Genomic DNA, 27,459 nt, shown 5'->3' with positions numbered 1-27,459 from the left:
TAATAACCCATACTGGGCAGCAGCAGCATGGGGCAGTGTTGGCAGTGGAGGCTCATGTCTTCATGACAACAGCAACAAACCTAGCACTATCTGTGAGGAAGAAAGGCCTGGCAATTTACTTCCATATCTTGCCATGAAAACTCTATGGATAGTGATGGGGGAACTATCCACAGGGTTGCCATGAGTCGATACTGACTCGACAGCACTCATCCCACCCCCCACCCCTTCACACACACAGCATCAGGTGGTCACGCAGGAAGTCGGGGGTTTCACTAGCCACCTCTATTAACCACTGTACCTTACCTCCTCCACTTCACAACCATTTTTCACAGTGAGCTGTGTGCCAGTGGACAGTTCTTATCACCTAAGATGCATAGTGTGTGTAAAAGTCTTCATGGAACTTGTTTACTAAACAAGGTACGAATCCAAAGGCCTTTGGAACTCTTTCTCCACATGTTATGCTGATAAGGCCTTTTTCTAGCACTATATCATACCAACACGTAAATTATGAAAGTGCAGTGTTGGAAACCAGCAGTCTGCAACCCAGCCCTGACTTTCATTAGATAAATATTGCTAGCAATGAAACTTGAGTACTGCAGGTCCCCGTAGTCAAAGTAACTTGTGCCTCCCTTTCTGTATCAGTCCCTGAAGACTTCAGGCCTGCTCCCTCGACCTGTCTTAGCGTTGCATTGCTGTCGCTTAATTAGCCAACAAGATTGTGCACAAGTACCAGCTGTGTTCATCTCTTTAGAATGAAGTCAGAGCTGACCTCTGTCCCTGCTCTCTCAGGCTCCATGCTCAGTGCTATCTCTGAAATGAAAATAACACACAGGGACTCTAGCCACAGTTCATCTCGGCCCAGCTAGACTGGAACGAAGAGAAAATTAGAACAAAATAGATGTGGGCTGACAAGACGAACAATCAGAGCATTACATGGAGTTATATTATGAGATGGATAAGGTCATGTAACCATATACTCTCAACAGCAGTCATTACCTGGGCAGTTTCACTACTGGGCTACAACAGGTATAAACATCTATGATCAAATGTGGAATTTAGCTTTGCTATAATAAATCTATGCATGTATGATCTTTTTTGTTGTTTTTATTTTTGTGAAAATAAATTTGGGGGGATTTTGGGGGTTTAACTAAAAAAGAGTTTGATTTTTTTATTACATAAAAGCCATGCTTAGTTCAAGAATCTGTTTTGATTCGGAATAGCATCACTTGGGAGAATATTTATGGTATGCAAAGTCAAGCTTTTACCCAATTATTAATGAACTGAAACATGACCCACATTTCTTTCACTTTTTAATGAAAAGTAAAACCCTTAAAACATCAAAAACTTTGTCAATTTTATTTCTCTTTTTCATGTTTGCGTTTTCTTACCAGATTTATCTCTCAAAATGTTTAATTAGATTTTAATAGTAGTAAATTCTACTCTGTAAAATCACTCTCACAGTTTTTCATTAAATGCACAGGAATTGTACTAATGGTCCCAAATAACATACTTCCCTAAGGGAGAAATAAGTAGTCTCCTTTTTTAATTAAAGTGGTAGTATAACTCACTTATTTATGTCTTAATGTGATTTGCAATTGACTCTAAAGACAAGGCAGAGCAATCTCTCTAAATCCTCTGACTGGACTGAATTAAAACACAGCAGGCTGTTAACAAGCCTATAAGTTCTGACAAATACATTAGTTACCAAACAATTGTTAACTTAAGGTTTCTTTTGATGGCTTTCACACAGGTAGGAAACATTTCTAGTTTAACTGGTGACACATGCAATTTCTTTATTCTAATTATAATGTCTCTTTAAAAAATATATACAGTCATGCCACAGTTTACACTTCAACATTTTCTGTTTCGCTTCCATTATTTGCAGACATTTACACAGGAAGAAAACTGACTTTTAAGAAAATGACATGTAGTGCAATTAAACTTCATCCATTAATCTGGACCTTAATGAATGCAATATGTAACATGGGACTCACATTTACAGTGTGTTTTTTACTTGCTGGAATATTTCAGGGACCCACACACCCTACACGATACTGAATCACAGGATTATCACTCATTTTTGTGTCCCAGTTAGAAATTACATTCTTGAATAAACAGACTTTGTAAATGTATGCACCATACAGTTTGTTTGTTTTTTAACCTCAGGTCATACATGGACTCTTCTGCTCCTCACACTTGCCAGGTTGAATACATTTTCAGCACAGGTTAATAGCCAGCAGAGCAAGACTGTGGTTTTCTGGCTTCCTGAGGAGAAAGGTAATTACATGGCGGGAATGGTCTGCCCACTCCCTGGGCACTGACATCCATCTGCCTGCAGGAGCCAAGAGGAGCCTACCTTTCCCTCTCATACAATTTTCACTATTAAAGCCCTCAACTGAGCACAGATTTTACTTTATGTGCAAAAATCTGGACGTCACTCTACAGTATATCAGAGCGGCACATTGAGGAGTTAATTTTCTAAGTGTTGGAAGAAACAAGGGATTCTCTTGAAACCGAAGATGTAATAAGATTCAACTACAAGTTACCCAAGGATGGCACCTGGCACTTTTTGTCCTGTAACAATTTATAGGCAAAGGAAAGGGTTTTGGCTCTTTCCCCTGAGTTTGAACATGAAACACACCTACACGCACTCAATCCCATCACTTCTGAACACCAGTGATAACACTATCGTAAAGAAATCCCCAGACACCTAAGCGGATTTCTCCGAGAGGGGATTACACTAGCGAGAGCAGGGGGAAATCCAGACAGACAAGGGACCACAGGCTGAAACTGGTGAAGTGGGGAGGATGTGGGGCCATGGGAGCCTGGACCACTACACACATGTGAAAGCTTCACTTGGCCTGCACACTACAGCACACCCATGAGGTGCTTTTTATTTAGCCCCATGAAGCGGTGTCATGCTCACATCACCATGTCACACCCCTCTAGGGAGAGCGTTCAGAACACAGCAGTGTTAAAGAGCACAAGCAACTGCACTGAACTTCAAAAGGCATCCATATGTTCAATTCAGTACAAAACGCTCTAGTGCCTCTGCCCTGTGAAGCTGTGGAAGCCCCTCAGAAAGGAATCTGCTCAGTTAGGATGCTGTTTATACAGTATACATGACTACAAAGTGAAACTGTCAAGTGCCATTATTTAACACACCCTTTTCACAGAAATCTCCAAATTTAACTTTGGAAGTGTGTTTGTGAATAAACTAGCCTTGACGGATCCCACAATTAGACTTGAGATAAGATAATAAACGGGAATTGAACAGATATAATGAAACTGACAAATTCAAACACAAAACAGCAGCATTTAATTTCTAGATGGCATGTTTGGCTAGGCAGGACGGAACCAGAGAAGCCAGACCTTTACAAAATAATAACAGCATAAGCAAGTTACTGATTGATTGTTCATTGATTCTTTTGGTTTGTCAATGTACTTATTGGCCGTGGTACAAACTATTAATGAGACGCACTTGGAGGAGAAGTGGACAGAAGAAGCCAAGGAAAACTTCCAGGAGCTCATTGTGTGAAGCATGCAATCTTGCAAACATGACAGTAATAGAATTCCTACCCTTTTCAGGTTCTTCGTTATAAATGGATTTCCTATCACATTTACAAGAGCCTGCAATTTGTTACACCGCACACGTGCACTACATCACACTAATTTCAGCTAATTGAGCAAATCAGAGGAGATTTTGATGAGCCGGTAGCATTAAACTAGCATTCATCATCCACGTTACAAATAATACAATTATTACACTGTTTATGTACCCCTTCTATGTAAAACATTTAGGCAAGCAGGATACAAGGCAATAGACTACCATTTAAGAAAATAAAAGGAGAAATTCTATGATTTTTTTCCTTTAGACTACAGTATAATAACGTGTGTCACAAGCCAGCACCAGTCCTTGGCCGAATCGCTGGAAAAGTAAAGCTTCATGACCCACCCTTCTGGTCCTGAATAATGCAAATACAGTTGAGCAAAGCCTTTTCTGCATTCTCCCTCGCCCCTCAGCCCGCAGATCAGCAAAGTTCGACGTGACTTTTGAGCGGACTTTTATTTCTGTGCTCAGAATGAGACACTGCTTTGCTTGGCATTTGATCTGAAATCATTGCAAAATTAAGTCCCCCCCCCCCCAACCCACCCCCCACCCGTCTTCAAGCCTGTACTTAAAAGAACATGATTCAACAACCCTTTGGCGACTGCATAAAGGAAACAAACAAGGAAAAACTGTGTTGTAATGATAAATTAGCTGTCTGCAGGAGTGATCTCCAGGGGTCTCAGACGATTACTCTATTGGATGGGTATCAGCCACAAGCTTGTCTGCTCAGCGTGTGAAGCAGTGAGAAGGAGGATTCTCAACTCGCCGACTGGTACAGATGCTGGACTGGGCAATGTCTAAGTTTACCTGGTCTCATTCCAGGCTTCTCTGGCTCCGCGCAGTGATGTTCATTATTCAATACACTTTACATTCTTACACAGCGCGCAGCCCTGGGCTGGAGCTCCCAGCTGACAAGCTGCCATCTTCTCTGAAGCAGTGGTTTGTCCACACGGACGCCTCTCTGGACAGAGCACGCTGACCAGAACTCGGGCAGCTTCCGAACACTGACTGATCTTTATTGCGCAATTCTCCTGCAGTGTGAAGAGGCAGCCAAACTATTCTACGTTAAAGAAATGTCTTTGGATGTCAGTCCTCTGGTTTTCATTGTCTGACATTCCATTTTTAACTTCACCAGTTTATTTGTTTCACTCTTTCTTCCGCAGCATCTCTGCAGTCTTGAATGTTTGCAGGGACCAAGGTAATACTTGCAGATAAATGCTGACAAGACAACTGCAGGCGTAGACTAATATTTTTCATCATACCGTGCCAAACTGTAAGCGCTGGGCACTGTAAGACCAGCACATCATACTCTCTCTAGACAAGTTAACTACAGTATGTTCCTGGCAGTTTACTGCTGACTGTATCCAAAACTGTTTTCGTGCTGAGTTCCAGTTTAACATTTGGGGGTTAAGCAGAGGCATATGGCTGCAAATGAGAATCAAGCAACAAAATCGCATGTAAATACAAAATGTTTCACAGAAAATAAAATCTTTAGATTTACATCTCTATGTTGTATCCCTTTTCTGCTGATCATTAAAGACACAATAGCAATTGTATTCTGCTCTAACTGAGCATAGCAACTGGACTTCTTAGACTGATTCAACCACACAGTTCCTGCAATTATTGTATCTGACTTGATTGGTAATATCCCTTTTTTATTTAGTTCTTATTTTCCCCTATTTTCCATGTAATATATCAGTATTACAAAAAAGTGGATTAATATTTTCCTTCCTCCCACATAAAAAACATGACACAGGGCGCTTCTGGAATTTGGCTGAAAACTGTTTTCCAGTATTATGATATCTTAATGCGACCACATCGAAATATTTTTATGTTCACTTCAGTCTGCCCTTACTGGATCGTTCAAGTGTAAGCTTAAAAACTGGTTCCATGAACATTAAATACAGGTTATTCTAATACGCTATAAACGCTTCCAGCACCAGCCTCTTCAATTTTCTAATTCACCTCTGACTCTCCTGTATTTTCTGGAATGAAAAAGGGCATTTTCGTCTGAGACGGATAGCAGAATTGGGGAGGTCAATGGGGGAATGTCTTCTAACTTAACAGCGTCTCGCTTTTCGTCGCTGAGTCTTATTTCAGGTCGGCGGAGCCACTGTCATGATCTGCCACGGTAGTTTTCAAAACTGAACTGACATTTCACGGCACCAAAGAGGACAGGCAGTAAATAACGAGTAAGGGTCTAGGTGATGTTCTTCGCTGTGGATACAAGTTCATCTTGAACATATTGTAAGAATCTTGTGCGTACAAAATTACGCATCAGGGTGTATAATGTCCCCCTTCGGGGTGTCTTTGTTATTAATTACAAATACATTATACAAAAACAAGTGCTGCATTGGAATGCATTGATTTTTACTAATCTTAGTATCTTGTTTTTGAGACAGCCGCTGTCATCGATTATAATGAAGTTCTACAAACTACATCGTTTTAAATGATTTAGGCTGTTTTTCCCTTTCGTTTTAAACAGCTACTGTGTTCTCCAAAAATCGCAAACGCTGCAGCCCAGAGAGAAAATGAGCAAAGTTAGAGAATCACGCAATACGATAACTACAAAATTGTTATGGGAGGGATTGGAAAATGTACTACAACAGAGGAAACCTAGAAACGTGCAGGTGTCGGATACCGAGTAACGTAAGCAGTGCGCGTTTTGCGCGCTGAAGCAAACATAAGATGCAAAAATCTGAATTGGTCATTTGGTGTACTCTGACCTGTTCCGGGGGTTTCGGGTACCCATTTCAAGGGGCCGATGTGGCGAAGCTGAAAGGCTGTTTTCACTTCATGACAGCTGGGTGTCCTTAAAGAAGAGACTTCGGTCAGCAGGGCCACTGCCACCAAAATCCACCAAAAAACAACACGTGAGAATATTCCTCGGGACATTGCACCATCTCAATCCACAGAAAATCCAGGTAATTGTGTAGTGATCCCCCCCCCCCCCCTTTTAAGTTGTCTTACGTTGAGACGCTGTTTTTGTAAAAAAAATAAATAAAACAAAAGTGTGTACAGTAACTGAAAAAGTCACGGATACGCAACGATGTCTCCGAAAGATTCTCACATTCTTGACTTGAGACAGGTTGAGCGCACAGTGGAAAAAAAGCAAGACGGGTCCAAATCAAAGACTGAACTTCTTCGCGGTCCAGTTTCTGTTACTTTCAAGAGTCCGCTTGCTTCGCTGCTGACATGCTTCCTTGCTCCCTCGCTCTCCCTCTCCCTGTTCTGAAAGTGTTTGAAAAAGAGCAGCTGAGATTATTGGCTTCCTCTATAATTAGTTTGACACTGGGGAACTCGTATTTAAAGCTACACTCACTGCAACAGATCTACACATGTCCCGCAACTGCGTACTGTTCCGCTGCGTTCGGTAAGGGGGAGTCGGAACACGTCCCCGAATGAGCAGTTCACTTCTAGATTCATGTAACTCGCAACGCCTTACTCCCCGAATAAAAAGTATTCAACTAAAAAGTACAAAGCTATTTGTAAATAGGACAGATTAACTATTTAAATAATAATAAGAAGAAGAAAACGTCAATGTATTATTTAGTAGCCTGTAAGTCATTCATATATTTTTAAAATTCACTGACTTGTTAACTTTATTATCATATTATATCGCCTTAAATTATCATCAAAATATAATAATCATCTTGTGTCGTATACACTATCGCAGCTACTAAAAAAATGGTTATCAAGTTTACCGGGACGCCGCCTCGGCGTGAATTCAGTCGAGTTCACAGAAGGGGGTGGTGTTTTGGCGGGGGGGGGGACTTATTTGGTAAAAGCATGCAGATATTTTAGACGTGTGTTCTTGTTTATCCCCATTCCTGTTGTGGTTTGGGTGCAATGCTGTATGTAATGCCCCGCCCCTCCAGATGCGGGCTGTTGTGTGGAGCAGCTTCACCGAGACAGTGTAGTCCGGACCCTTCACACAGGAGCAGGAGTAATGACACAGCTGCCCTGAGCAGGAGACGCTGGGGGGAACCTTTCAGCCAGCCCTCAAGAACAACTGGCATCCACTGAGGCCCATCACAGACAGAATCACCCCATAGCCGTCCCACCAAAAGCAGGGAAATAAAAGACAGATGCTATGAAATTTCAAATATGTTAACAAAAGCCCAGGAGTTGAACTGAAGAGCAGGTAGATCATCAAGGGTGCTTTTATAGGTATGGGACATCGATCACGGCCTCACTGTCACCCCGGGGCTGGAGTTAAAAGGCTTGTAAATTTCTCCACATGATTAGCTAATGGCTGCACAATCAATAATCCCATGTCCCTGTGTATGGGTCAGCTTTGGTTGAGGAACTGCACTGAGTGGGTCATTCACTAATGACTTACAATTGAGACACTGCCTGGAGGAGTGAGAAGAGAACACACCGACAGCCTCTGAAGCTCTTGTGATTGTTCTTTATTCACAGGTTTTCTACTGAATATTTCAGATATCATAAACTGTCCGTCCTGTTCTTATTGACAATGGGATGTAGGTAGAAAACTATAAACTGTATTTAACTCAATACATTATATAATCTGCATTCAAAAGAATAATCACCCATCCTAATTGGTCAAAGCCAGTAGGAAGTGACTAGTTTTTTTCCCTCCTCTGTTAAAAAAAGAAAAAAAACATTTGTGGACAGCACATCACATGCTACTTCTATGCATTGTAGAATAGAAGACAATGCTTAGCCCTTCGGCTCTAAAGGATCTTCTGAAGTGGGTTGTCAAGGAAATGACAATAATTTGGAAGAAAGAGTAAATCAAGCTCTCCTCTTGGTTTTCCCCTTTACTCCAGAGATCTTCCTTAGACAGGTCATGATCTTCTCAAACATCCCAAGGGGTATGTTCATACTACAAGCAAACAAATCAGACAGAAGCGAACACGTTTTTCTCATACATAATTAGATTCAGCCCTGCTTTGTGCCCTATGTTTCTGGGATTTGCTCCAGGTTGCTGTGATCTTTACCAGGAATAAGTAGGTTTCTGATAATAGATGGATGAACACAGGGTTCTAGGTATAGGGCAATTATTTTAGATTACGACTAGAAGAGGTTATTCTGGGACAGCTCATGACTGAAAGTTGGATCCTTGAAAAAGAAAGAAAAGGAAACTCTGGAAGGTGGGTTATTTTGTCTGTTGCACAGGCTTCCAGTTAACAGCTACCCATCTCTCACCAAATTTCAAATACTTCCAGTGGTTGTCTTGTCCCTAAAGGTTCAGAGTTGCTGCAAATTACTGCTCTACCTCCAGCTCCATCTGGATCTCATTTTCACTTTCTTGGCCTGGTCTTGCAGCTGATTGAGAAAATCAATTTCTATTGGAAATGTGAAAGAAAAAAAGTTACATTACAAAAGCAACTGGATTTATGTCTTGTCAATGCTGGAGTTCACACATGCTGAAGCACACACACACAAAACAATCTTCTCTTCAGCTGTTTGGAAATGGGATGCGCTTCAGCTGAATGTGCTGATCCTGGTGCTTCTAGCAGAGACTCGGGTTCATAAAGTTTGGAATGTAGCTGTGCACACTGATTGCATTAGCCTAATCCCCCAGCCCCCCCCCCCCACCCAAGAAAGAAGATGAAAAATGCCATAGTTTTCATAACTGAGATTTATCCAGCTAAACAGAATCATTTCCCCCCATTTCTTCGCAGAAAGCCTTACTTTACCACCTCTCAGAACAAGTACTGATAAAATGCTTATTTTCAGAGAACAGAAGTGACAGGCTGTTCTTTCTGTCCACAGTCTTGTTAATGAGACAATCATGTTTTTACATGAGGAAAGTACTCATAAGGCCTGCAGTATGTCCCTCTATTTACTGATACTTCAGATCATTGAAGAACAAAAACTGTTCTCATAGGATTCATTTGTACTCAGAATTTAGCATTCATACTAATACTGAGACAGTACTGTACTGAATACTTGATTAACAAAAAAACTAGTAGTCAGAAACAAGAAACAAGTATTCAGAAAGTAAGATGTTTTTTGAAAGAAACAGAACTGTTTTTGCTTCCAGACATTTTTGTTGTTTTCTAAACTTCATAGATTAAACATTTAAATAAATAGATTAAACAGTTGGAATACCAATTTTCTATACGCTGACTACTAGACGTGTTAAAAGCTCTGTTCACCAGACTTTGTGAATCTTTTTAATCATATTTTAAACTGTAGAGCACAAGGACCTGTGCCAAATTGTCTTTGACAAAGTCATCATATGTCTAAAAAAAGTTGTTTATCGTGTTGGTATCCCAAGGTGTTTCGGCTCCATAAAGAATGTCACTCGGAAATATCCATTTCTGAACAGCATGTCTCCAAAAACCCTACATATCCGGAATTAGAATGGAGAACAGAATATTAATGTTTATTTCTAACTGCTGTTCTTTTAAGTGTTTGAAAAACAAATAGTTCAGAAGAAATCATTGTAGCTAGCTGGAGTCTAGATAAAAGGCAAACCCGAAGATTTCCGGTGTTCACTAATGGAAAAAAACAATGGAAATCTATCAGACATCCCATAGACAGGGCGATATGGCGTGGGGCTTGATTGTGATGATCAGTCCCAGTTGTACACCACCAATACTACTTGTGGCATTCATTCCGCTTGAAACTTTTTGGCTCAAGTTAGCCATTATTTCATTTAAGTGGTCAAAATAAACTAAATCCTAGGTCTTCAGACATTTGAAGATACGCATAAAGCCACTGCCCTAACTGGGACTCACTGTTACAGATGAAAGGTTGGTAAATTATTCTTTTCTCTCACCTATTCTTTCCATTACACTGAAACACTTATCTACTGCACACTGCCAGACAGAAATTCTTCTCACTGTGGCTTGTGGTGGGATTTTTCAGGACACACTGCCCCCTGCTGACAGTTCAGAAGAAAGTCCTCAAAAGATCTTACAGAGACAAGTCCTGAATTGTAGTAAAAAATCCACATTCAAGTCTAGGGCCTCATCAGACTGAAGCCTCTCCCCGATTTCACTAGATTTCGGTGGGCCTGTGTATGTTTGTGAGAGCCTGTCACTCCTGCTGGAAAGTGGCAGGGCTGACACACACTCAAACAGCTGGGTGGACTGGAGCAAATGGGTTAAGAGAAATTGTGTAACACTTTGCAGATGCCCACATGTATAAACATTACTCGTCTCTGAGGGAAAGATCAGTGATGTCTGCAGAAAGGGGTGTAAGTAGTAATGTACTTTATCAAACTATTTTGATAAGGGGGTTACTTCTAAAAGTTGTTGAGAGGTGCAGTTTTCCTTCCATACTGTAATACTTTGAAATAAAGTATTAAGTTATAGTTACATCTGCAAACTGGTGGAAAACCTTGTTCTCACATTCTGTAGTTTACCCCCCACAAAAACAACAACACCCTAGACTGATCTTATTTTTGATGCAAACAAGAGCAGGAGAAGCAGTATCTGCACCAAAGGTAGGATGTAGCTTTACAACTAAAGCAAACCTGCATGGAAAATGTACTTTCTTGGTAAGTTACCTCTAAGAAGTTAAGTTTAAAAGGATAAAAAATATGCTCAGTTAAATCAAACAAAAACATTGAAATTAAACAGTCTAATGTTAAAATACCTAACTGTTGTCAATGTCCCTGTAAATAATACAATATTAAGTGAATTCAGAAATGTTACAGAAATATATTAGTCTAACTCCCTACATGCAGATCTCTTGAATTGTAATTAATCCTTTATTTAATTAAATGTAAGGAGCATTTTCACACAGAATTTAATTCATTACCTCATTTTACCATAAATATGGCTTAGTTACGTAAAACTTGAAAAATAATCTCATGGGGCAAACAAGTTACATAGAACTAGGTCCACTCCAATACTGCAGTTTGACAACAAATCACCTCTGTGACCATCCCCTGAGGCATACAAGATCTTCAAGTGGGACTCAGCACCTGGAAAATCCCTTCCAACCTGGGAAAGAGAAAGAGGAAGAGGAAGTGCTGACCAGAAAACGACTAGGTGTAGGTGCTGTCCGACGTTTTTCACTGAGGTACATACATTCTAATACAATAGCCCTTGCAAGCTTCCAAAATTTAACATTACTAATCAGAGTTTCACATAATAATACTACAAGAGAATCACTAGAACTGCCCAGCAGCTTTAATCCTGGAGATTCCTTTCGAAATAAAGAAATATGCAGGTCTGTAGGAAAAGGACAAAAAGCTCTGCCCCGTGTGAGGATCGAACTCACGACCTTCAGATTATGAGACTGACGCGCTACCTACTGCGCTAACGAGGCGCTGAGAAGACCACGCACAGTACAGGATATAAATATGTCGCAGTCTTTCCAGAAATCTGTGTTCCGCGTTACAAAATACGGACTAATGGGGACGGACACATTTTTTGTAAATGTCTAGAAGCGTCAGCGAAGTGTTATGTTAACTGCATAAAGAGATAAACTGTACGATTATCAAGATAGTGTTATTTTCGTTAATCGGAGCTATAACTGTTACTTGTCTTAGACCTCCTCGTGTAATATACGAGCTGATGTGTAATCTTTATACAATCCTGTATTTATTACATTTATGGGAAAATATTAGGAAAGGAAAATGTTTTTTTTACCGGTCCAGTACATATATGTCGAGTGCTCTAGCCGTACAGCGTTGGTGGTATAGTGGTGAGCATAGCTGCCTTCCAAGCAGTTGACCCGGGTTCGATTCCCGGCCAACGCAAGTCTCTTTTTTATCTCAATTTCTGGGACGGCACGAAATACACTGTTTAATAAATAAAATGCCGGAGACCTGGAGTTTGACTGCAGAAACCTAATTACTGTACTTTTTTCTGATGCTCAAAATCTACGCCTAACAGCGCCTCCGGCTGGGGACTCAAATTCGCCACAACTTCACGAAATCGGCTGATGTTCAATTTGAAAAAAGAAAATCTAAGTGTCATATCATTATTCACGTGTATTAGTTAGACCGCGCTGTGTCCGTATTTATTCACATTGTATTACATTTGCATAATGACTACTTATTTCTACAGAATGCATTTGCACTTTGGTCAAGTGCATTTCACAACATCCCTGCTCCAGCTGGGAAGAGTGTCGCCGGCGCGTGTTTCACAAGCGCTCGGATCTTGTGTCTATTTCTCCTTGGAAACACAATGTGACGATAGTTGTTGGTTTTTTTTTACCAAAATGAAAATACCACAAGACAATTTGAGAAAATGTCTCCTAAGAACTGAAGGTTGATCCGTGTAGATCAGTCTTCCTTAAATCTTTAACTCGCCTGTCCCTTTGATCTCGCGCCCCAGCCGAACTGCGCAGCGCCCGCGCGTGCGGCCGACGGGCTCCCTTGCTCTCACGAGGCCCACGTGCTGGTGTTCCCGCTCCGTCCTTGACTTTCTGTGTGTCCTGGCCAGCTGGCGATACAGGGCGATACGGGAGCTGTCTGATAACACCCCACCCCTTCCTCCCTTAAAAATAATAATAACCCTCTTGTGCCACGTTTGCAGAAAGATCTATTAGGTGCTATTGGTTTCAACGCTTACCTCTCTCCAGTCCTCCGTCAAAGGTGTGGCTCCACATCGGCCAGTCTGGGCAAAATGTCGGGGCTCAACGTCTCCTTCGGATATTTCTTAGCAGTCGCAGTCTTGGCGGGGGTCGGGGGACGTCTGCTCAGGCTTCGCCCGCTCCGGCACTTCTCCGCCGAGCTGCCCGCTTCCTTCATGCTGGTGGCCTGCTGGTCGGAGGTGCAGACGATCACAAACTTGGGGCAGTGGGCCGGAGGCTACGGTCCGGACGTCACGTCGACTGTCCTCTTCGTGACGTTGGTGGCTCACGGCCTCGTGTCGCCGGGCGCCTCGGGGAACCCCGCCGTGACCCTGCGGAGCTTCCTGCTCGGGGACGCCTCCGCCCCGGCCGCCCTTTCCGGCCTCGCGGGCCAGGTCGCGGGCGCCTCTCTGGGGGGCGCCCCATTTGGCTTGGCCACCTGCTACTGGTCCCTGGAGCTGACCGACATGCACCTGATCCAGAAGCTCATGTCGAGCGAGTGCAGCCCGGCGCTGCGCGTCCCCGCCCTGCAGGGCGCCCTCACGGAGGCCGCGTGCTCCCTGGCTTGGCACCTCCTCGCCCTGCGGCTCGAGCGGAGTCCCGAGCTCCCTCGGGTGCTGCTCTCCGCGCTCGCGCTCACGGCGCTCTCTCACGTCGGTGAGTGGAAGAAGGTTTTTTTAAAAAAAAAAAGTTTTTAAGGATACAGTAAGCATCAGAAATGCGAAAAAGGAGACAAAACATTATTCCTCCGGCTGTGAAGCGCTTCTATTTCTGTACCGGTTTCAGCTTTCTTCATGCTTCCACTGTCTTGCCTTTTCATTCTTTACATTTTTAATAGAATTTAAACAGAAAAAGGAATTCCACCTTAAAAGCATTAAGAGAGGGAGCGGTATTTAAAGACCATTTACTTTTGTGGATTAAGTACTTCGCCTAAATAATGAATAGATTTATAATACAAACATATCCTTTATCCAATTCAGGTCAAACAAAATATAAAATGATATCAGAATCTCGAAATGTAACATTTTACCTTGAAATGTTTAACAATACCATTTTGCAGATCGATCCAAGTCCATCCAAACTCTCAATGTGGTATATAGTGCAATCAACAAACGAATGTAACGAAGCTTCCTTCTCGTGATTACGGTTCATTTGAAAAGGTGCGCGGTGACGTTAACTGGTGCACCGGCATTTAAGACGGGGACTCCAGGGAGTTCCCAGAACGGGCATGATGGCGGTCATCGCATTTTGGCGGGTGGTGCAGTTCGTTTTCGTAATATCGCCCGCTTGAGTTTCATGGAAATAAAACGCGTGACACGTGCAAAAGACGATGTGTATGGGATTTTCTCCCCCCCCTGTGTAAACACTCTGGACATGTTTAACTATGTTGGGGTACCTAGTCACCTGTGTGTTTAATTCCAGCTGGCAGCTACACCTCCGGCTACCTGAACCCCGCGCTGGCGGCCGCGCTCACGTTCCGCTGTCCCGGGTTCAGCCTGCGGGAGTACGCGGCGGCGTACTGGCTCGGGCCTGCGGCCGGTAAGGCGCTCTGCGCACCGACACGCGTACCGTTGCGGACCAGCGCACTTCCAGTCCGTTCTCCTTTCGCCGTGTTTCTGAGACGTGGGTCTTCCCACGCCTACCGAGTGTGAAAGAGTAGCCCGAGACGTTAGAAACCAGGGCTCTGGAAACACAGACGACGCCTAAAAAAACACAGCTGATTCCTTACGATTGCCTTGCCTTTATTGATATGTTATTTCAAAGGCAAAACAACAGCCATGCAGAAAAAGTCACCGACTTGATCCCAAAAAACTGCAACTAGAACAGACTTATAGAGCATGATGATTCAATTCTTCTGTTTGTCCTTCAACAATGAGACACCAAACTTAAATACAACAGTCTTACATTAACAAAACACTGGTTCCTGAAAAAAAAACTCAAGATAATTCAGTTAATGATCGTGCATTCCTTTGATCTGATGTGGTACATTTCCTTTTGACTGGAATTGAAATATCTCCTGTTCTCTGGACAGCCCTCCATAGTTTAAGAGGAACCCCATTTGGAAAGCACTGAGAAACCAGTACAATTTATTCATCTTTTTAACCAGTTACCATTGAAAGTTTACACTGAAGGGTCTAAAAATGAACCTCCATTAAAAATAAAATGCCTGATGATCCTGACCAGGCAAAATCTGTCTTGTTTGCAGGAATGGCCATGGCTCTGTTCCTGTACGTGGGACATATCCCTCGACTTTTTTCTAGGAATCTCCTTTATTCCCAGAAGAGCCGGTACAGAGTGCCACGAGGTAAGAGCGCCCGGAAGTGGACAGAGACAGCTGGCACCGCGGAGCAAGAAAAGAAGAGGGAGTGAACGTCAAGCCGCAGCGCTGCGTACAGTGAACACGTCTCTCCCGCTCGGCTGCAGATTCACCTGATCGGGGTTGGCGACTGGACCCAGATTTAACCAGGCACTCGAGGCAGGAGGAGCTTTCCGTATTGTTTCTAGACCGAAACTAAATCACTTAGGGCTTGCTGCGATTCCAAGCGACAGTATTTTTTTAAATGAGACGTACAGTTCTGAAACTCGGAATTCCTTAGAGAGGGTAATGTGGACGTGTACCAGAAAAGCACATGCTGTACTCCGCCATGCAGACCGATAACTCCTGTCGTGTTCACAATATGTCCTTGTACAGGCTCATTGCTGACCCCTGGCATAGACACAGCACCATTCAACAATCTGGCTTAATCGTGTCTGTCAAACGTTCTACAGGTCAGATGGTTGGAAAAGTCGACCTCCATTATTGACCTAATTCAGAGCTTCAGTGAATTTGGGTGATTTATTAATAATTAACAGTAAGTAAAATAGATGTAAAGTAGTAGGTTTATTCCATGCTGAAAAGAGAAGAAAGAAAACAACGTCTCGGCCGTGGAGCCTTCTTCAGGTGTGAGCATGAAGAAGCTTAACACCTGAAGAAGGCTCCACGGCCAAAACATTGTTTTCTTTCTTCTTTTCTCCATGGAATCAACCTGTTACTTGTTCCTTTGCAGCCTACCCATGCTGACGCAGCTGCTCACCTTAATAGATGTCATAATACAAATGAGTGCAAAATGATTCAATGAAGGAAATAAAAGGACAAATAAATGGCACATGCTTTTTTTAATTTTAACTTTATTTTGTGACCTCTAATTTCACATAACACAGCAGTATTGTAATGCATGTTGCTCCAAATTAAAGGCAAGGTGAAAGCCGACCTGTTTCAGTGTCAGGTTGCTCCGACACTGGGGGGGATCGCTTATCAACGGCACACCTGAGGCTGACTTTGTTAACCAGTTGCTTCCTGCATCCAGCTGAAGACAGCAGTCATGTAATGGATTGGGAAATCGCAGGTAATGGGGAGAAGGGTTAAATTGTTGATCTCATCACGGTCATGGAGAAGCTGCAGGAGTTCAGACTGAACCACTGTTCTGGCTCCAGCCATCTGCAGTTAGTACACAGCTCTCCCAATGTAAGAGCTAACAATAACACACTGTTGAACACAGCTGAACTGACTCCGCAGCCTACAAACCGAAATAAAAAAGACTGCCCCCATAAATCAACATACTTATAACTATTTTGTAGGATTTGAGAAGCTTACTGGATAATAGGAGAACTCTCGGAGAACAGGTAGATTGTTAAAATGTTTATTCTAAAATTTGAATTCCTCTGACAATAAACAAGTATCTGGTATCCTATCATTATCATTATCACTATTACAGTACTTAGTTCTAATGTTGCAAACCATTGTTACCATTTGTAAATCTTAAATATTAGAGAAACGACTGATTTTAATCTGGTTTAAAAGTATAAAGCTCAATGATTCTGAAGTGTTCAAACTTTTAAAAGAACGATTTACATGATTAGAATACTGAACAGTATTTGATTTACAACAATGTCCTTACTAAGTAAATTCCAGCAAACTCTCTAGAAATGAATGTCCCACTCTGATTCCTGTCAGACAAAATCCCTAAAATTTTAAGTGTCACCTCTTAAAGCAATAGTTTGAAAAGAGTAGTATTTTCCAATAACTTAAGTATGGAAAATTAAGCAGGTAAGTAAATCAGTTAGTTTCAAAATTATTTAAAATAAAAGTACAGGTACCATTGCACTAGCTGTCCACCACAGGTGGCCAGTTCTGATTTGACTGAACCAATTCATTTGTACTGATCACAACTTGTGTGTTCACAGTCTTTACAAACTGCTGTTTGAAGAATAATCTTAAAACTGTGGATCCCCTGAACCAGGGTCAGCTAAAGATAAAGTATTAATCTAGCCACAAACCACACAACAAATAGTTTTACTGTGACAGAGTGTGATTAAGACAAAGATGTGGAGAGCACAGTTTAGGATACTGCATGAAAAAAAACTTCACTATAAACAGGGGTCTCAAATGCAGGTGGTCAGCCTTATTCCTGGGAAGCCCACAAGCCTTATATGTAGGTTACTTATATAGTAGGTTACCCTTAAATCGTCCATTTTTAAAGACATGCCACATTGTGAGTCGTGATCAGTTCTTTGGTTCTGTTGGGTCAGAAATAGCCATTTGTTGTCCCAGCTAACATACAAGGTATTGGAATTGGAATTTTAAATACGGACTAAACCACTTTATTGCACATATTACTTGCTTAAGAAGTCAAAAGGAAATTGTTTAAACTATTGGGAAATTGAAGACTTGTAAAATCTACTGGAGTGTTGTGTTCCAGGACCAGAGCTGGCCACTCCGGGACAAGTTGTTTTGGTTTTCTTTATGTTTTACATGATCTCTGCTTCATAGAGTGTCTAAATATTTATGAAATACATCACTGTAATATTTTAAGCAGGCTCATGTGTTCAAAGAATGTGTTCAGTAATGTGTACAGTAATGAATGTGTTCAGTAACCTTAATAAATGTTATGTGCTGTATGTCTACCCGAGAAAATAATTAGGTTGTTTTGACTACTCAGTTTGAAGCAAAGACCTGAAGACACTAGACCCTCAAGGAATTGTTTGTAAAAAACAATAACACGTTACAAAAAGATGCATCATATCAATTTAAAATCATAAATGTATTTAAACTAAAAAAGAATGAAATGTAGTATGAGCATTTTTTCCCATGCATAATGCATTTTGTCCTCCATTTATTTCTACAGTAGTCTTCCATAACCAACACTTTTGTAATATTTCAACTTCACATGCTTGCTCATTGAGGTGAGTGAGTAAAACTGTACAAGCAGACAGCGCTGTGTGGCAGAATGTCTTAGCCTTCTGGCTAGATTCAATCTGATCTTACACATTCTACTTAATGTCTTTGTTATTCAAGAAACGACTCCCTTGCAACAGCCTTGCTGCGCTCAGGCAGACTGCAGGGAGTCACGAGCTGCTCCAGCAGGATCAGGGGACAGATTAAGCTGTTGGGCCTGCAGCAGGGCCGGGATCCTGCCCTGCTTTGCCACTGGTGGGCTTTCCCTTCTGCTGAGACTTTGTCCCTGGATTGTGTTCTGTAGACACAAAGATCCATCGAAGAGCTTGAGCTAAAAATAGGTCAGAGAACACCTTGGACAACACAGAACTCCTAAACCAGAGGGCTACAATCAGTCGCTCTTTAAACGTTTTTTTTTTTTTCAAATTAACTTATTTTGCCATCTCCCCTTTTAGTTGTAGGAAAAGATTTTTTAAAAATGAAATGCTTCTCCTGTGTGCCTCTGTCTTCTGGGGCTACACAAACATTTAATTCATCTCGGATTAACACTAATTGCAGTCCTGCGCAAGTGTATACTTTATTTTAATTATAGAGTGGTGTGTCGATTCACGAAACAGGTGGGTGTGCTCATCTTTGGTTAATTCAGTCTGTTTAGGTACTGTAGATGAAAGACAAATTTCCACCACTAAAAACATAATGACATATTAGAAACACAATTGTCCAGCCGAAACATTGTGTCTCTTTTTCTTTCAGCATGGAATAAACCTTTACCTGTTCCTTTGCAGCCGACACAGCTACCTACTTGAACTTCCTAATGACATCTTGCCGTCACATTACCTTCAGACTTCAGATTAATGTCTGGTAATGGTAGGATATAATGCTCTCGAAGTCCTTAGTGCAGTAATGACAGAGCTGTGCAGGCAATGTCACCTGAGAGTTACCTGTATTATCCAACTGTGGTTGGTTCTCTAATTGGGCTTCAGGCCGGTCCACCCACAGCTGGTATCCTGGATTGTTAGGGAAACGCTTGGTCTGTCCACAGCTAAGACATCTCACCATTGTCATTCGTTGACGCCGACTACACCCTGAGAACAAAATGAACACTATCAGACAGCACCAATCCCAGTTTATCACTACTGAAGCCTGAGGTATGATGGCACACTGCCCCCATAAGGAAAAAGATGGAATAGTCAGCTGTATAAACCACGTCCCTTTAACTCTGACTCTCACCCATAGATTAATTTTGAAATAAAATTAATCCATGAAAGGTACATTTCCAAGATGAGCTCTTACTGTAGAATTGGATTTAAACAATGGATTCCTGGCAGTAAAAAGTTAAGTGGTGTTAAAAAATATCACATTATCAGAATTTCCCATGTTACGTCTGAACCATTTAGATATCATGATATTACCGACAGCAGAAAAAATGTTGAGCAACTCGACTACATAGGGAGAGCATTGTAATACAGCCAGCCCAATACTTCAAATAGGATTCAGACCCTTGCGTTTTCTTCATTTGGTTATTTCTTAGAATTATGACTCTGTTCTCTGCAATACAATTAAGGTTTCAGTAGTGTTTAAAGCAATTAGCAGGGCTCATTATCTAGTCTGTAGATCTGACTGTTTTATGCTGGTTTTTTTGTTCCTATTTCTTCAGGGGTGTGAATACATCTGGAGGGTACTGTTAATGCACTTTGCCAAACTTACTTCTCTGTCTCACTGTTGCAGTTACTCCAGGAACCAGGAGAGAGCAGCATTTCTTGCACAGTGTCCTTTTCACAGAGGGATCCCTGCAAGAAATGTGAACCATCAGGTTACCAAAACAGATTCAGAACAGGCTTGTGCATAAACATTAGTCAGCCTATTTATGTCTAGCATCCAAAGCAAAGATGGGAAAGGTAATGGCTAATTTCATAACTAAATTTGATTAGCATACTTAATCTACGTAATATACTTCAGAGAGTATTTGCCAGGAGGTGTGTAAAATAAGGACATAAAAAGAAACTCCTAGCAATACACTAGTCACCGGTACAAAACTGATTTCTGTTCCATTCAGATAAAATGACAGAACCATGTCTGTATGTGGTACTCTGGACAGCTCTTTATCAGGTATTGAAAGGACGCATCAGGCCCTGAGTCAGGTGGATGAACCTACTGTCTCAGAACGAGGCGTTTGGAAATGGTCTTCTGAGTGAAGCAGTAGAATCGGGCCAGTTCCACATTCTCAGGGTTCTGTGCCAGGACACAGTGTGCAGCCTGTGCACAGAGGAAAGGAAACAGTGATACACCAAATGTTAAAAGGAACCTATTCTCTATATGCATACATGTTCCTAGAAAAATAAAAAAGGATTTTGGAAAACTGATTAAATGTTTTGGTATCATTTTGATCACTGACCTCTAATGATTCTGGTGACTGTTGTTTAAATACTAATTCGACTCATTAGTGAAAGCTGATTGGGCACAGGTCACTGGAAAAGTGATTCAACCTGTTGAATGTTAAGCCTATCGAGAATCAAAAATGAAAACCAAAACAAACCTCACAGCCTGGTGATTGTAATCTGGCCAGATGTTACAACTGAAAACAGCTCGTCGACGACAGCCACGATGTGTGAAACCAGAGGTCATGACACCTCCCCAATCTCGATGAACAATTCCAAGAGTGACAGTCTGGACCAGTGTGTGTAGTTGCTACAAAACTCCTCGTGCAATGACTGATGGTAATCTGACAACATGACTCCTGGGGCTTCACTCACTACTAATCCTATTGTCAGGACATTCCTGCAGAACAACGTGTCCTCTTGCGGATCAGGTAAGAACAACTTTCTCACGTGAGACGAGAAAATTCGAGTTATGTTGTGGATGCCCTGCTCAGCAGGTATGAGCAACACTGAAAATTTGTGAGATAAGCAGACACAGGTTTGTCCACATTCTATGAGAAGAACAGGACAGAATCTCACAAGACAGTATCTGCAACCTGCTGCAAAACATGTATCGGAAATCTACGGTTTTCAAAGGTGGTGACACAAGGCTGCAATTTTACAGAAGAACCCCTTTGTTGCATCTGTTCTCTAAAACATTAGTGCACCTCCTACAAAAAGGTGTATTTCCTGATAATACTTTCTGAATTTGTTGCAGTTATAATGTAAGAAGTTTATTTGATGTTCAGTATACTTCTCAAACACAAACAAATCAAAATTATTTGCCATTATCAGTACACCGCCCTGATATAATGGAATAAAATATATTCCTTCCAGAAACTCCAACCAAAAACATACCCAGTCCCTCACTGAATGTATTTAATGCATCAGAGACAAAAGTGAATAAAACTTAAGCCCGACCTATTTTGCACAAAAATGTTCCTTCACTGCAACAGGCTATGTTGGAAAGACCAGATACAGGTGTTGATAAACATCTATAATTTTAGACCAGAACTATCCTTTTGCTATTCAAAGGGGCAATGAGATTACATGAAATCAACATTGTAGCTGGTTCGAGGACAACAGTACTTCTTAATTATGAGTTTATTCTACAGTATAAGGTTCCATCTGAATGCTTTCTTGTGGAAAATAGTGCTTGCCAAAGAAAGGCTCTCTTTATGCGTCTCATGTATGGTATATTTTCTATAGTTTTAACCTAAACTAAGCATATCCAATCACACTGTGGCTAATTATCAAAAAAGTGATTAGAAGATATATAATCAAGAGCAGTGAAGCATAGTATTCATATTTATATTTAGCATGCGCATGAGTTTCGAGATATTTGGAGTAGTCAGCTACGACTGAGCACAGTTTGGTCTGCAAATTATACAAAACTGCATTGTAATATAGAAACTGCAGTTCCACTGCCATTCCAGGGCAAAACCATAATACCTGGTAAAGAAAGTTGAGTCTCTGAAAGGCTTCTTTATCCTTGATGTTGCCAGTCATTCTGTAGTTCTGTCTGTGACGCACCAATGACGATCCAGGACAATCTAGGAGTGGATATAAAGCGATCTTTAGTCATATTCTCGTATAAGCAGAACGTAAATTCCCAAACTTAATCTTTCATTGTGTTAAGCGTATTTGTTATATGTGATGTTTTGTTACTGTCATTTGATTCTGAAAACAGTGTGTATTTTATTGTTTTGATTACTTTGCATTCAGCATAACTGGATACAGTATAAGCCATCGAAATAACAATTTTTCTTCCTCAGCAAATCTATTGGATAATACATTTTCAGCGGTGTTTCCGTAAATCGTTTTTAAAGACAAAATCGTTAACTTTGAATTCTCCGAGGTAAACTTGCGACAGTATAACTCACGTGTACAACCGGAGGTCGATCATATATCGCAGAAGTTGATAAAAGTAAGTTTACATCTGTTTAACAATCCAATCATGCACAATTTCTAATTTACAGAAAACCACATGAAAATCAATGAACAACAATTGAAGATGTTCCTAAGATACTGTTTTCTGTTATAAATAAAGTTTTGTAGTGGATGGTAAGCAAATAAGGACACACTGTATAGACAAACGCAAAACGCGTTTTAAAAATGGTGCCAAGGTGGTACTTTGTTGAACGTCGTAATGGCATGAAGGAATTTAATGCGTTGGTAGCAGTCAGCAGGTTAGATTAAACATCAGGTTAAATTATTTACGAAATACAACAACAAATCACAAATGTAACATTAAAATACAAGATAAAAGAACTGGCCCGTACGGGGATCGAACCCGCGACCTTGGCGTTATTAGCACCACGCTCTAACCAACTGAGCTAACCGGCCATGCGACAAACTGGCTCGCTGGTGAGCTCCTTGTTTTTTAAGTTACACATCATATGCATGTTTTTCAAACGATTAATTTATCATGTCGTGTCATGTCATTTCATTTACCGAACCGCTTTATACTGTAACGCCCTCGCTTGGCTTTGCGGCCGAAGAGCGCCCGGCTGGGGTGCCCGGCGAGGGACAGGACGGGAGCAGTGGTGGCCAGGGCGGGGACTATGAGAGTGCGGTGCTGCCCAGTGCAGCTTACCAATGGCGGAACCGGTGTACACAGCAGGGGCGTAGCCACGGGTGGGCCACCCTGATTGATCCTAGTTCTACCCAATCAGTGTAAAGTAATTTAAATATGGTTTTTTTTTGTTTGCGTTATATGATTTGCTTTTTAATGTTACGTGTTTTATTTTTTTCTTCTTATGTGATTTTCTATTGGCTCGCGGTATCTTTTGTGGCCAATAAGACAATTATGTAAATATAGTGGGGCGGTGCATGCGTAGCAGTAGCCTAATTGGCTATCGTTGTCATCAGAGACTCTTAGAGCTATCTAGCGCTAGGTTTTGGGTTTATTAACCAATATGGCAAAACAAATACATATATCTACGTTTTTCAAAAAGCAGCTTGTAGCTGACCAGACCAGTCCCGAAACAAATAAGACACATGAGATGATACAGGCATCTTGGATTTTAAGATTTGCAGCCTGGCTTCCCGAACACAGGTGCACGCGTTTGCTTGTAGCAGCTCGATTCATGCTCGACATGTAGGAGTTAAGCAGGAAGAGGTTTTAAAAATTTCTCCTGTAACCAAATTACAAGTTTTGGAATGCATTAAGATACTATTGACGGATAGATGCGAGTGTGCATTTAACTGATAACTATTCAGATCGCCTCTAAATGCCCTGTAGTATTTTTAAGTGAACGACGTTCACAGAGCTAAAATACATCCAAAGTATGTATTTGACACTTTTATTAGCAGACCATTCTTGCAATTAAAGGTACTATGAATTGGTTAGCACTGTAATGCGACTATAACAATTCAGTGTTGAGTCTTGTTGGAAGTCACGAATTTCCAAATTGGGTGTCTTCAGAACTTAATTTTTTAATACCTTTTTATTCTCATGGCGCCTCACTCGATATTACCCTTGGGGCGATGCATTTACTCCAACCTCTGAAACCCATACGTGCGTGCACGCTCTTCTGGTATGTTATGCTGAAGTCCGCTGAATATTCAACGGCAAGGTAAAAGCTCCGTGAAGTTGCCCCCACTACAGACAGCACAAACGATGAAACCCACCTCAGTCGTTAGTGCTACGTTTGTGCAGTTGAAAACTGCGTTTGTGTTGCTTTCGTTTCCGAGATATAGCGCCTTGTTTTTTCGGGGTCGAGCCTCCTTAGATGTGAATAATACTAACACATGACGCATTCCAACAAGTTAACCATCTATGACATAAACCTAAGGTTGTAACGTACGTAAAATCACCGTGATTGTAAGATCTATAGTTTTTATTTTCTAAGGTACATTTTCCTTTTCTTTCCCTACCGTGACACGCTGTTGCCAAACGCTTAACTGTGGGATACCACCGCGACAAGACCTCCACAGCATGTCATGATAAGGACCACATATATATCGCATGTATATTGCAGCAGTGTATATCACAACTGGCGCCTTGCTTCCATGCCACCCTGTCATCGCTGTCGCAACAAAGGTCTCATATCAAAACATAATATACCCAGATAGGATGTGTCGCGATATATGGGCTTCGTGTCGCAACATGAGAGTGACAGTCTTTGTCATTGTCACGATAAATGGACTCCATGTCGTGACATGGGGGGGCGTTCGTCATATCGCGATATAGGGCCTTTCATGTCGCGACATGGGGGGTGGGCGTTTGTCATATCGCGATATAGGGCTTTTCGTGTCTCGACATGGGGGGGTGGGGTGGGCGTTTGTCATATCGCGATATAGGACCTTTCATGTCGTGACATAAGCATAGCAGTTTTGTCATATCGCGATATGTGGGCGGGGGCGTTTTGTCGGTGTATGTCATATCGCAATATATGGACTTACTGTCGCGCCAGTCGCAATGGCTATCGCGATGTGATCGTGATGCGCGCACTCCTATCCTGACATGCTATTGGAGTCATGAACGCGCTGTGGATGCCAAGACATTCTTTGTCTGCTATTCAGTTTTGACCTCAGTGCGACTTCGCTTAGATTGATTAGTAATTGGAAACCAATGGATGTGTTACTGTATATCCAGCGTGCTCATACAGCACACACTGTTAACCGGGGCGACAGTATTTGGACCAAGAAAAACATCCATCACCTGTGTATCTACACGTTCTCCGAACTTCCGCTGTGGCGCTTTGCACAATCAGAGTGTCGATTCTCACTGAGTGACCTCACCCCCCAAAAGGGCGCTATACTGTATCTCGGGAAAGAAAGAAGCCGGGAAGTTATTTTCAACAACACAAACCGGCACAAACATAGCACTAACGAATGAGACCGGTATGGTTTCCCTACGACATTGTAGGGGGGCTGAGTGACGTCACGACCCCAAACTTCACGGAGGTCACGGTAAACCTTGCATGGTATTTTAAATACAAGTGGGCAGCTGCGTCAGCATGCGTAGGCTGCAAAGGAACAAGTAATAGGTTTATTCCTTGCTGAAAGGAGAAGAAAGAACCTGAAGAAGGCTCCACGGCCGAAACGTTGTGTTTTCTTTCTTCTCTTTTCAGCATTTTAAATACAATATTTCGGACGGCTTTTAAATCTTGCGTTTTGCAATCAGTAGCGTTCGCCAGCCCAGGTAATTGTTGCTTAACCCGTGTGTGTGTGAGAGACAGTATATATATAGGGTTATGCTAATTCCGCTGTTTGATTATACTGCTCGAAGATTGCATTGTAAATTGGAGGGGTGCTCCTATGCTGGCAGGACGGTCAGTTAGAGCCAGGCCCACCCAAAAATCAATTCCTGGCTACGCCCCCGGTACACAGGCGCCATATCGCCGCGACCTGCCGGACCCTACCCGGCAAGGAACGAGCGACATTAAACTGCAGCCCTGCTTACAGTTATTACAAATCCCATCCCAGCAGACACCGTTTGTATTTTGGCTTAATCCCACAATGGGGTTGCACCATTTGGCCTGGAAACAAAAAAAAATGTTCCATTTCTCCAAACTGTGGAGATGCCGTCTCATTTACACATTAACCCAGATGGTTGCTGCTCAGTGGCGGAGAAGTGATTTTCTCCTGTAAAGCGCTTTGGAGTCCTTGAGGGCGAAAAGCATCACGGAAATGCACATATAACACTGTTAATTTTCAAATAAGGTGCTTGTTTCGTCTTTTTAGCTGCAGTGCTGAATCCTTGATTCTTAATTTAATGCTTAAGTGGTGATTTCATTAAATTTCTGCAAATATCATATACCATGCTATTAATATTTCTTGAAAATGCATTCCTTTTTACGTTATCTAAATTTCAGCAAATAAAGTCAGGCAGCAGATGAGAAAGTCATGTCATTTGCCCAACCCTTTATACCATACAGTATTGCAGGAAGCCGGAGCTACCCAGCAAGCCACGAGCAAAAGGCAGGGTACACCCTGGACAGGACACCAGTCCATCGCAGGGCCAATGCAAGCCAATCATACATAGATACTTTATTGATAGATACATTGGGACAATTTGGAGGCCACGGTAAAGGCTGAGGGGTAACTTTGGCCTGGACACTGGGATAACTCCATACTCTTATCGAGAAATGCCCGGGGATCTTTAATGACCACTGAGAGTCAGGACCTCGGTCTAACGTCTCAGCCGAAAGATGGCAGACGAGAAAGTGCTAGTGTAAATTTATGACTACTACCTTGTCTGCCCCGTCTCCGTCATACTCAGTCTGACAAAATGCATTTTTATGCGGCCTTGCAAATCCATGGGTTAAACCAAGTGTTAAAATAACTTAAGTAATAGATTTTGAAATAGATATAAAAAAATCCAGTCTCTTTGGCTACATGGACATTTATCACGCATACTTTTGACACAAAAAGAAAGATTTCTTTTTAGTTTTAGCTGCCTCAGGGGGAGGCTTAATAAACGTTTTCTTTGGAATCTAGTTGTAAATATAAAACTCCAGACATACTGGCCCTCCAGAACGAGGATTGGACATCCCTGATCCCAAACTTTGCTTTCTTCCCTTTGAATTGTGTGTCTTATAAGCTGTTTGGAGTCACTGGTAGGACTGCTGCCTCCTAGATGTCAAGTTAAACAGCATTTTACCAGACCTGTTTTTCATGTTCAATTGGTCTGTTCTTGACTCCTTGCACTTCTAAAACCTCTTACAGTTGAGCCAATCTCTTGAGCCAGGCTTTGCCATTACTTA

At 41.8% G+C, this 27,459-nt stretch overlaps 3 protein-coding genes and 3 non-coding genes across 8 annotated transcripts in view; 2 read left to right on the top strand and 4 right to left on the bottom strand.

Moving 5' to 3' along the window:
* LOC102683954 (glypican-5-like) overlaps nucleotides 1-7,039 on the bottom strand; it is a 141,672-nt gene extending 134,633 nt beyond the window's left edge. For both annotated transcript variants that reach the window (XM_006637748.3, XM_015361132.2), the window contains exon 1: nucleotides 6,337-7,039. In XM_006637748.3, coding sequence (XP_006637811.3) covers nucleotides 6,337-6,505 — 169 coding nt within the window. In that variant the 5' untranslated portion in view covers nucleotides 6,506-7,039. The remainder of the gene's footprint in view (nucleotides 1-6,336) is intronic.
* A 4,751-nt stretch (nucleotides 7,040-11,790) lies between these two features.
* On the bottom strand, nucleotides 11,791-11,863 carry trnam-cau (transfer RNA methionine (anticodon CAU)). The gene has a single exon. It is a non-coding gene; the product is annotated as a tRNA-Met (tRNA).
* Nucleotides 11,864-12,224: 361 nt separating this feature from the next.
* trnag-ucc (transfer RNA glycine (anticodon UCC)) lies at nucleotides 12,225-12,296 on the top strand. The gene has a single exon. It is a non-coding gene; the product is annotated as a tRNA-Gly (tRNA).
* An 871-nt stretch (nucleotides 12,297-13,167) lies between these two features.
* Nucleotides 13,168-16,499, top strand: aqp12 (aquaporin 12). The gene is made up of 3 exons (XM_006637747.3): nucleotides 13,168-13,771; nucleotides 14,537-14,653; nucleotides 15,321-16,499. The coding sequence occupies exons 1-3, from the start codon at nucleotides 13,168-13,170 to the stop codon at nucleotides 15,482-15,484; spliced, it is 885 nt and encodes a 294-aa protein (XP_006637810.2). The 3' UTR covers nucleotides 15,485-16,499.
* Nucleotides 16,500-16,778: 279 nt separating this feature from the next.
* rpp21 (ribonuclease P 21 subunit) lies at nucleotides 16,779-23,295 on the bottom strand. 2 transcript variants are annotated; one of them, XM_015361045.2, is made up of 6 exons: nucleotides 23,201-23,295; nucleotides 22,199-22,299; nucleotides 20,485-20,585; nucleotides 20,037-20,119; nucleotides 19,271-19,414; nucleotides 16,779-18,660 (listed from the first exon to the last, which is right to left on the bottom strand). In XM_015361045.2, exons 2-6 carry the CDS (start codon nucleotides 22,253-22,255, stop codon nucleotides 18,533-18,535), a joined length of 513 nt encoding a protein of 170 aa, XP_015216531.2. In that variant the 5' UTR covers nucleotides 22,256-22,299; nucleotides 23,201-23,295; the 3' UTR covers nucleotides 16,779-18,532. The 2 variants fall into 2 exon arrangements, with proteins under 2 accessions (XP_015216531.2, XP_015216534.1); XM_015361048.2 differs by lacking the exon at nucleotides 23,201-23,295 and adding an exon at nucleotides 22,630-22,794 and having other exon boundaries at nucleotides 16,779-18,627.
* On the bottom strand, nucleotides 23,019-23,092 carry trnai-aau (transfer RNA isoleucine (anticodon AAU)). Its single transcript has one exon. It is a non-coding gene; the product is annotated as a tRNA-Ile (tRNA).
* Nucleotides 23,296-27,459: the final 4,164 nt, after the last annotated feature.

Source organism: Lepisosteus oculatus, chromosome 13, assembly GCF_040954835.1.
Source record: "Lepisosteus oculatus isolate fLepOcu1 chromosome 13, fLepOcu1.hap2, whole genome shotgun sequence".
Taxonomy (NCBI): Eukaryota; Metazoa; Chordata; class Actinopteri; order Semionotiformes; family Lepisosteidae; genus Lepisosteus; species Lepisosteus oculatus.
Note: the sequence above shows the minus strand (reverse complement) of the source record. Positions and strands in the feature narration are given on the sequence as shown.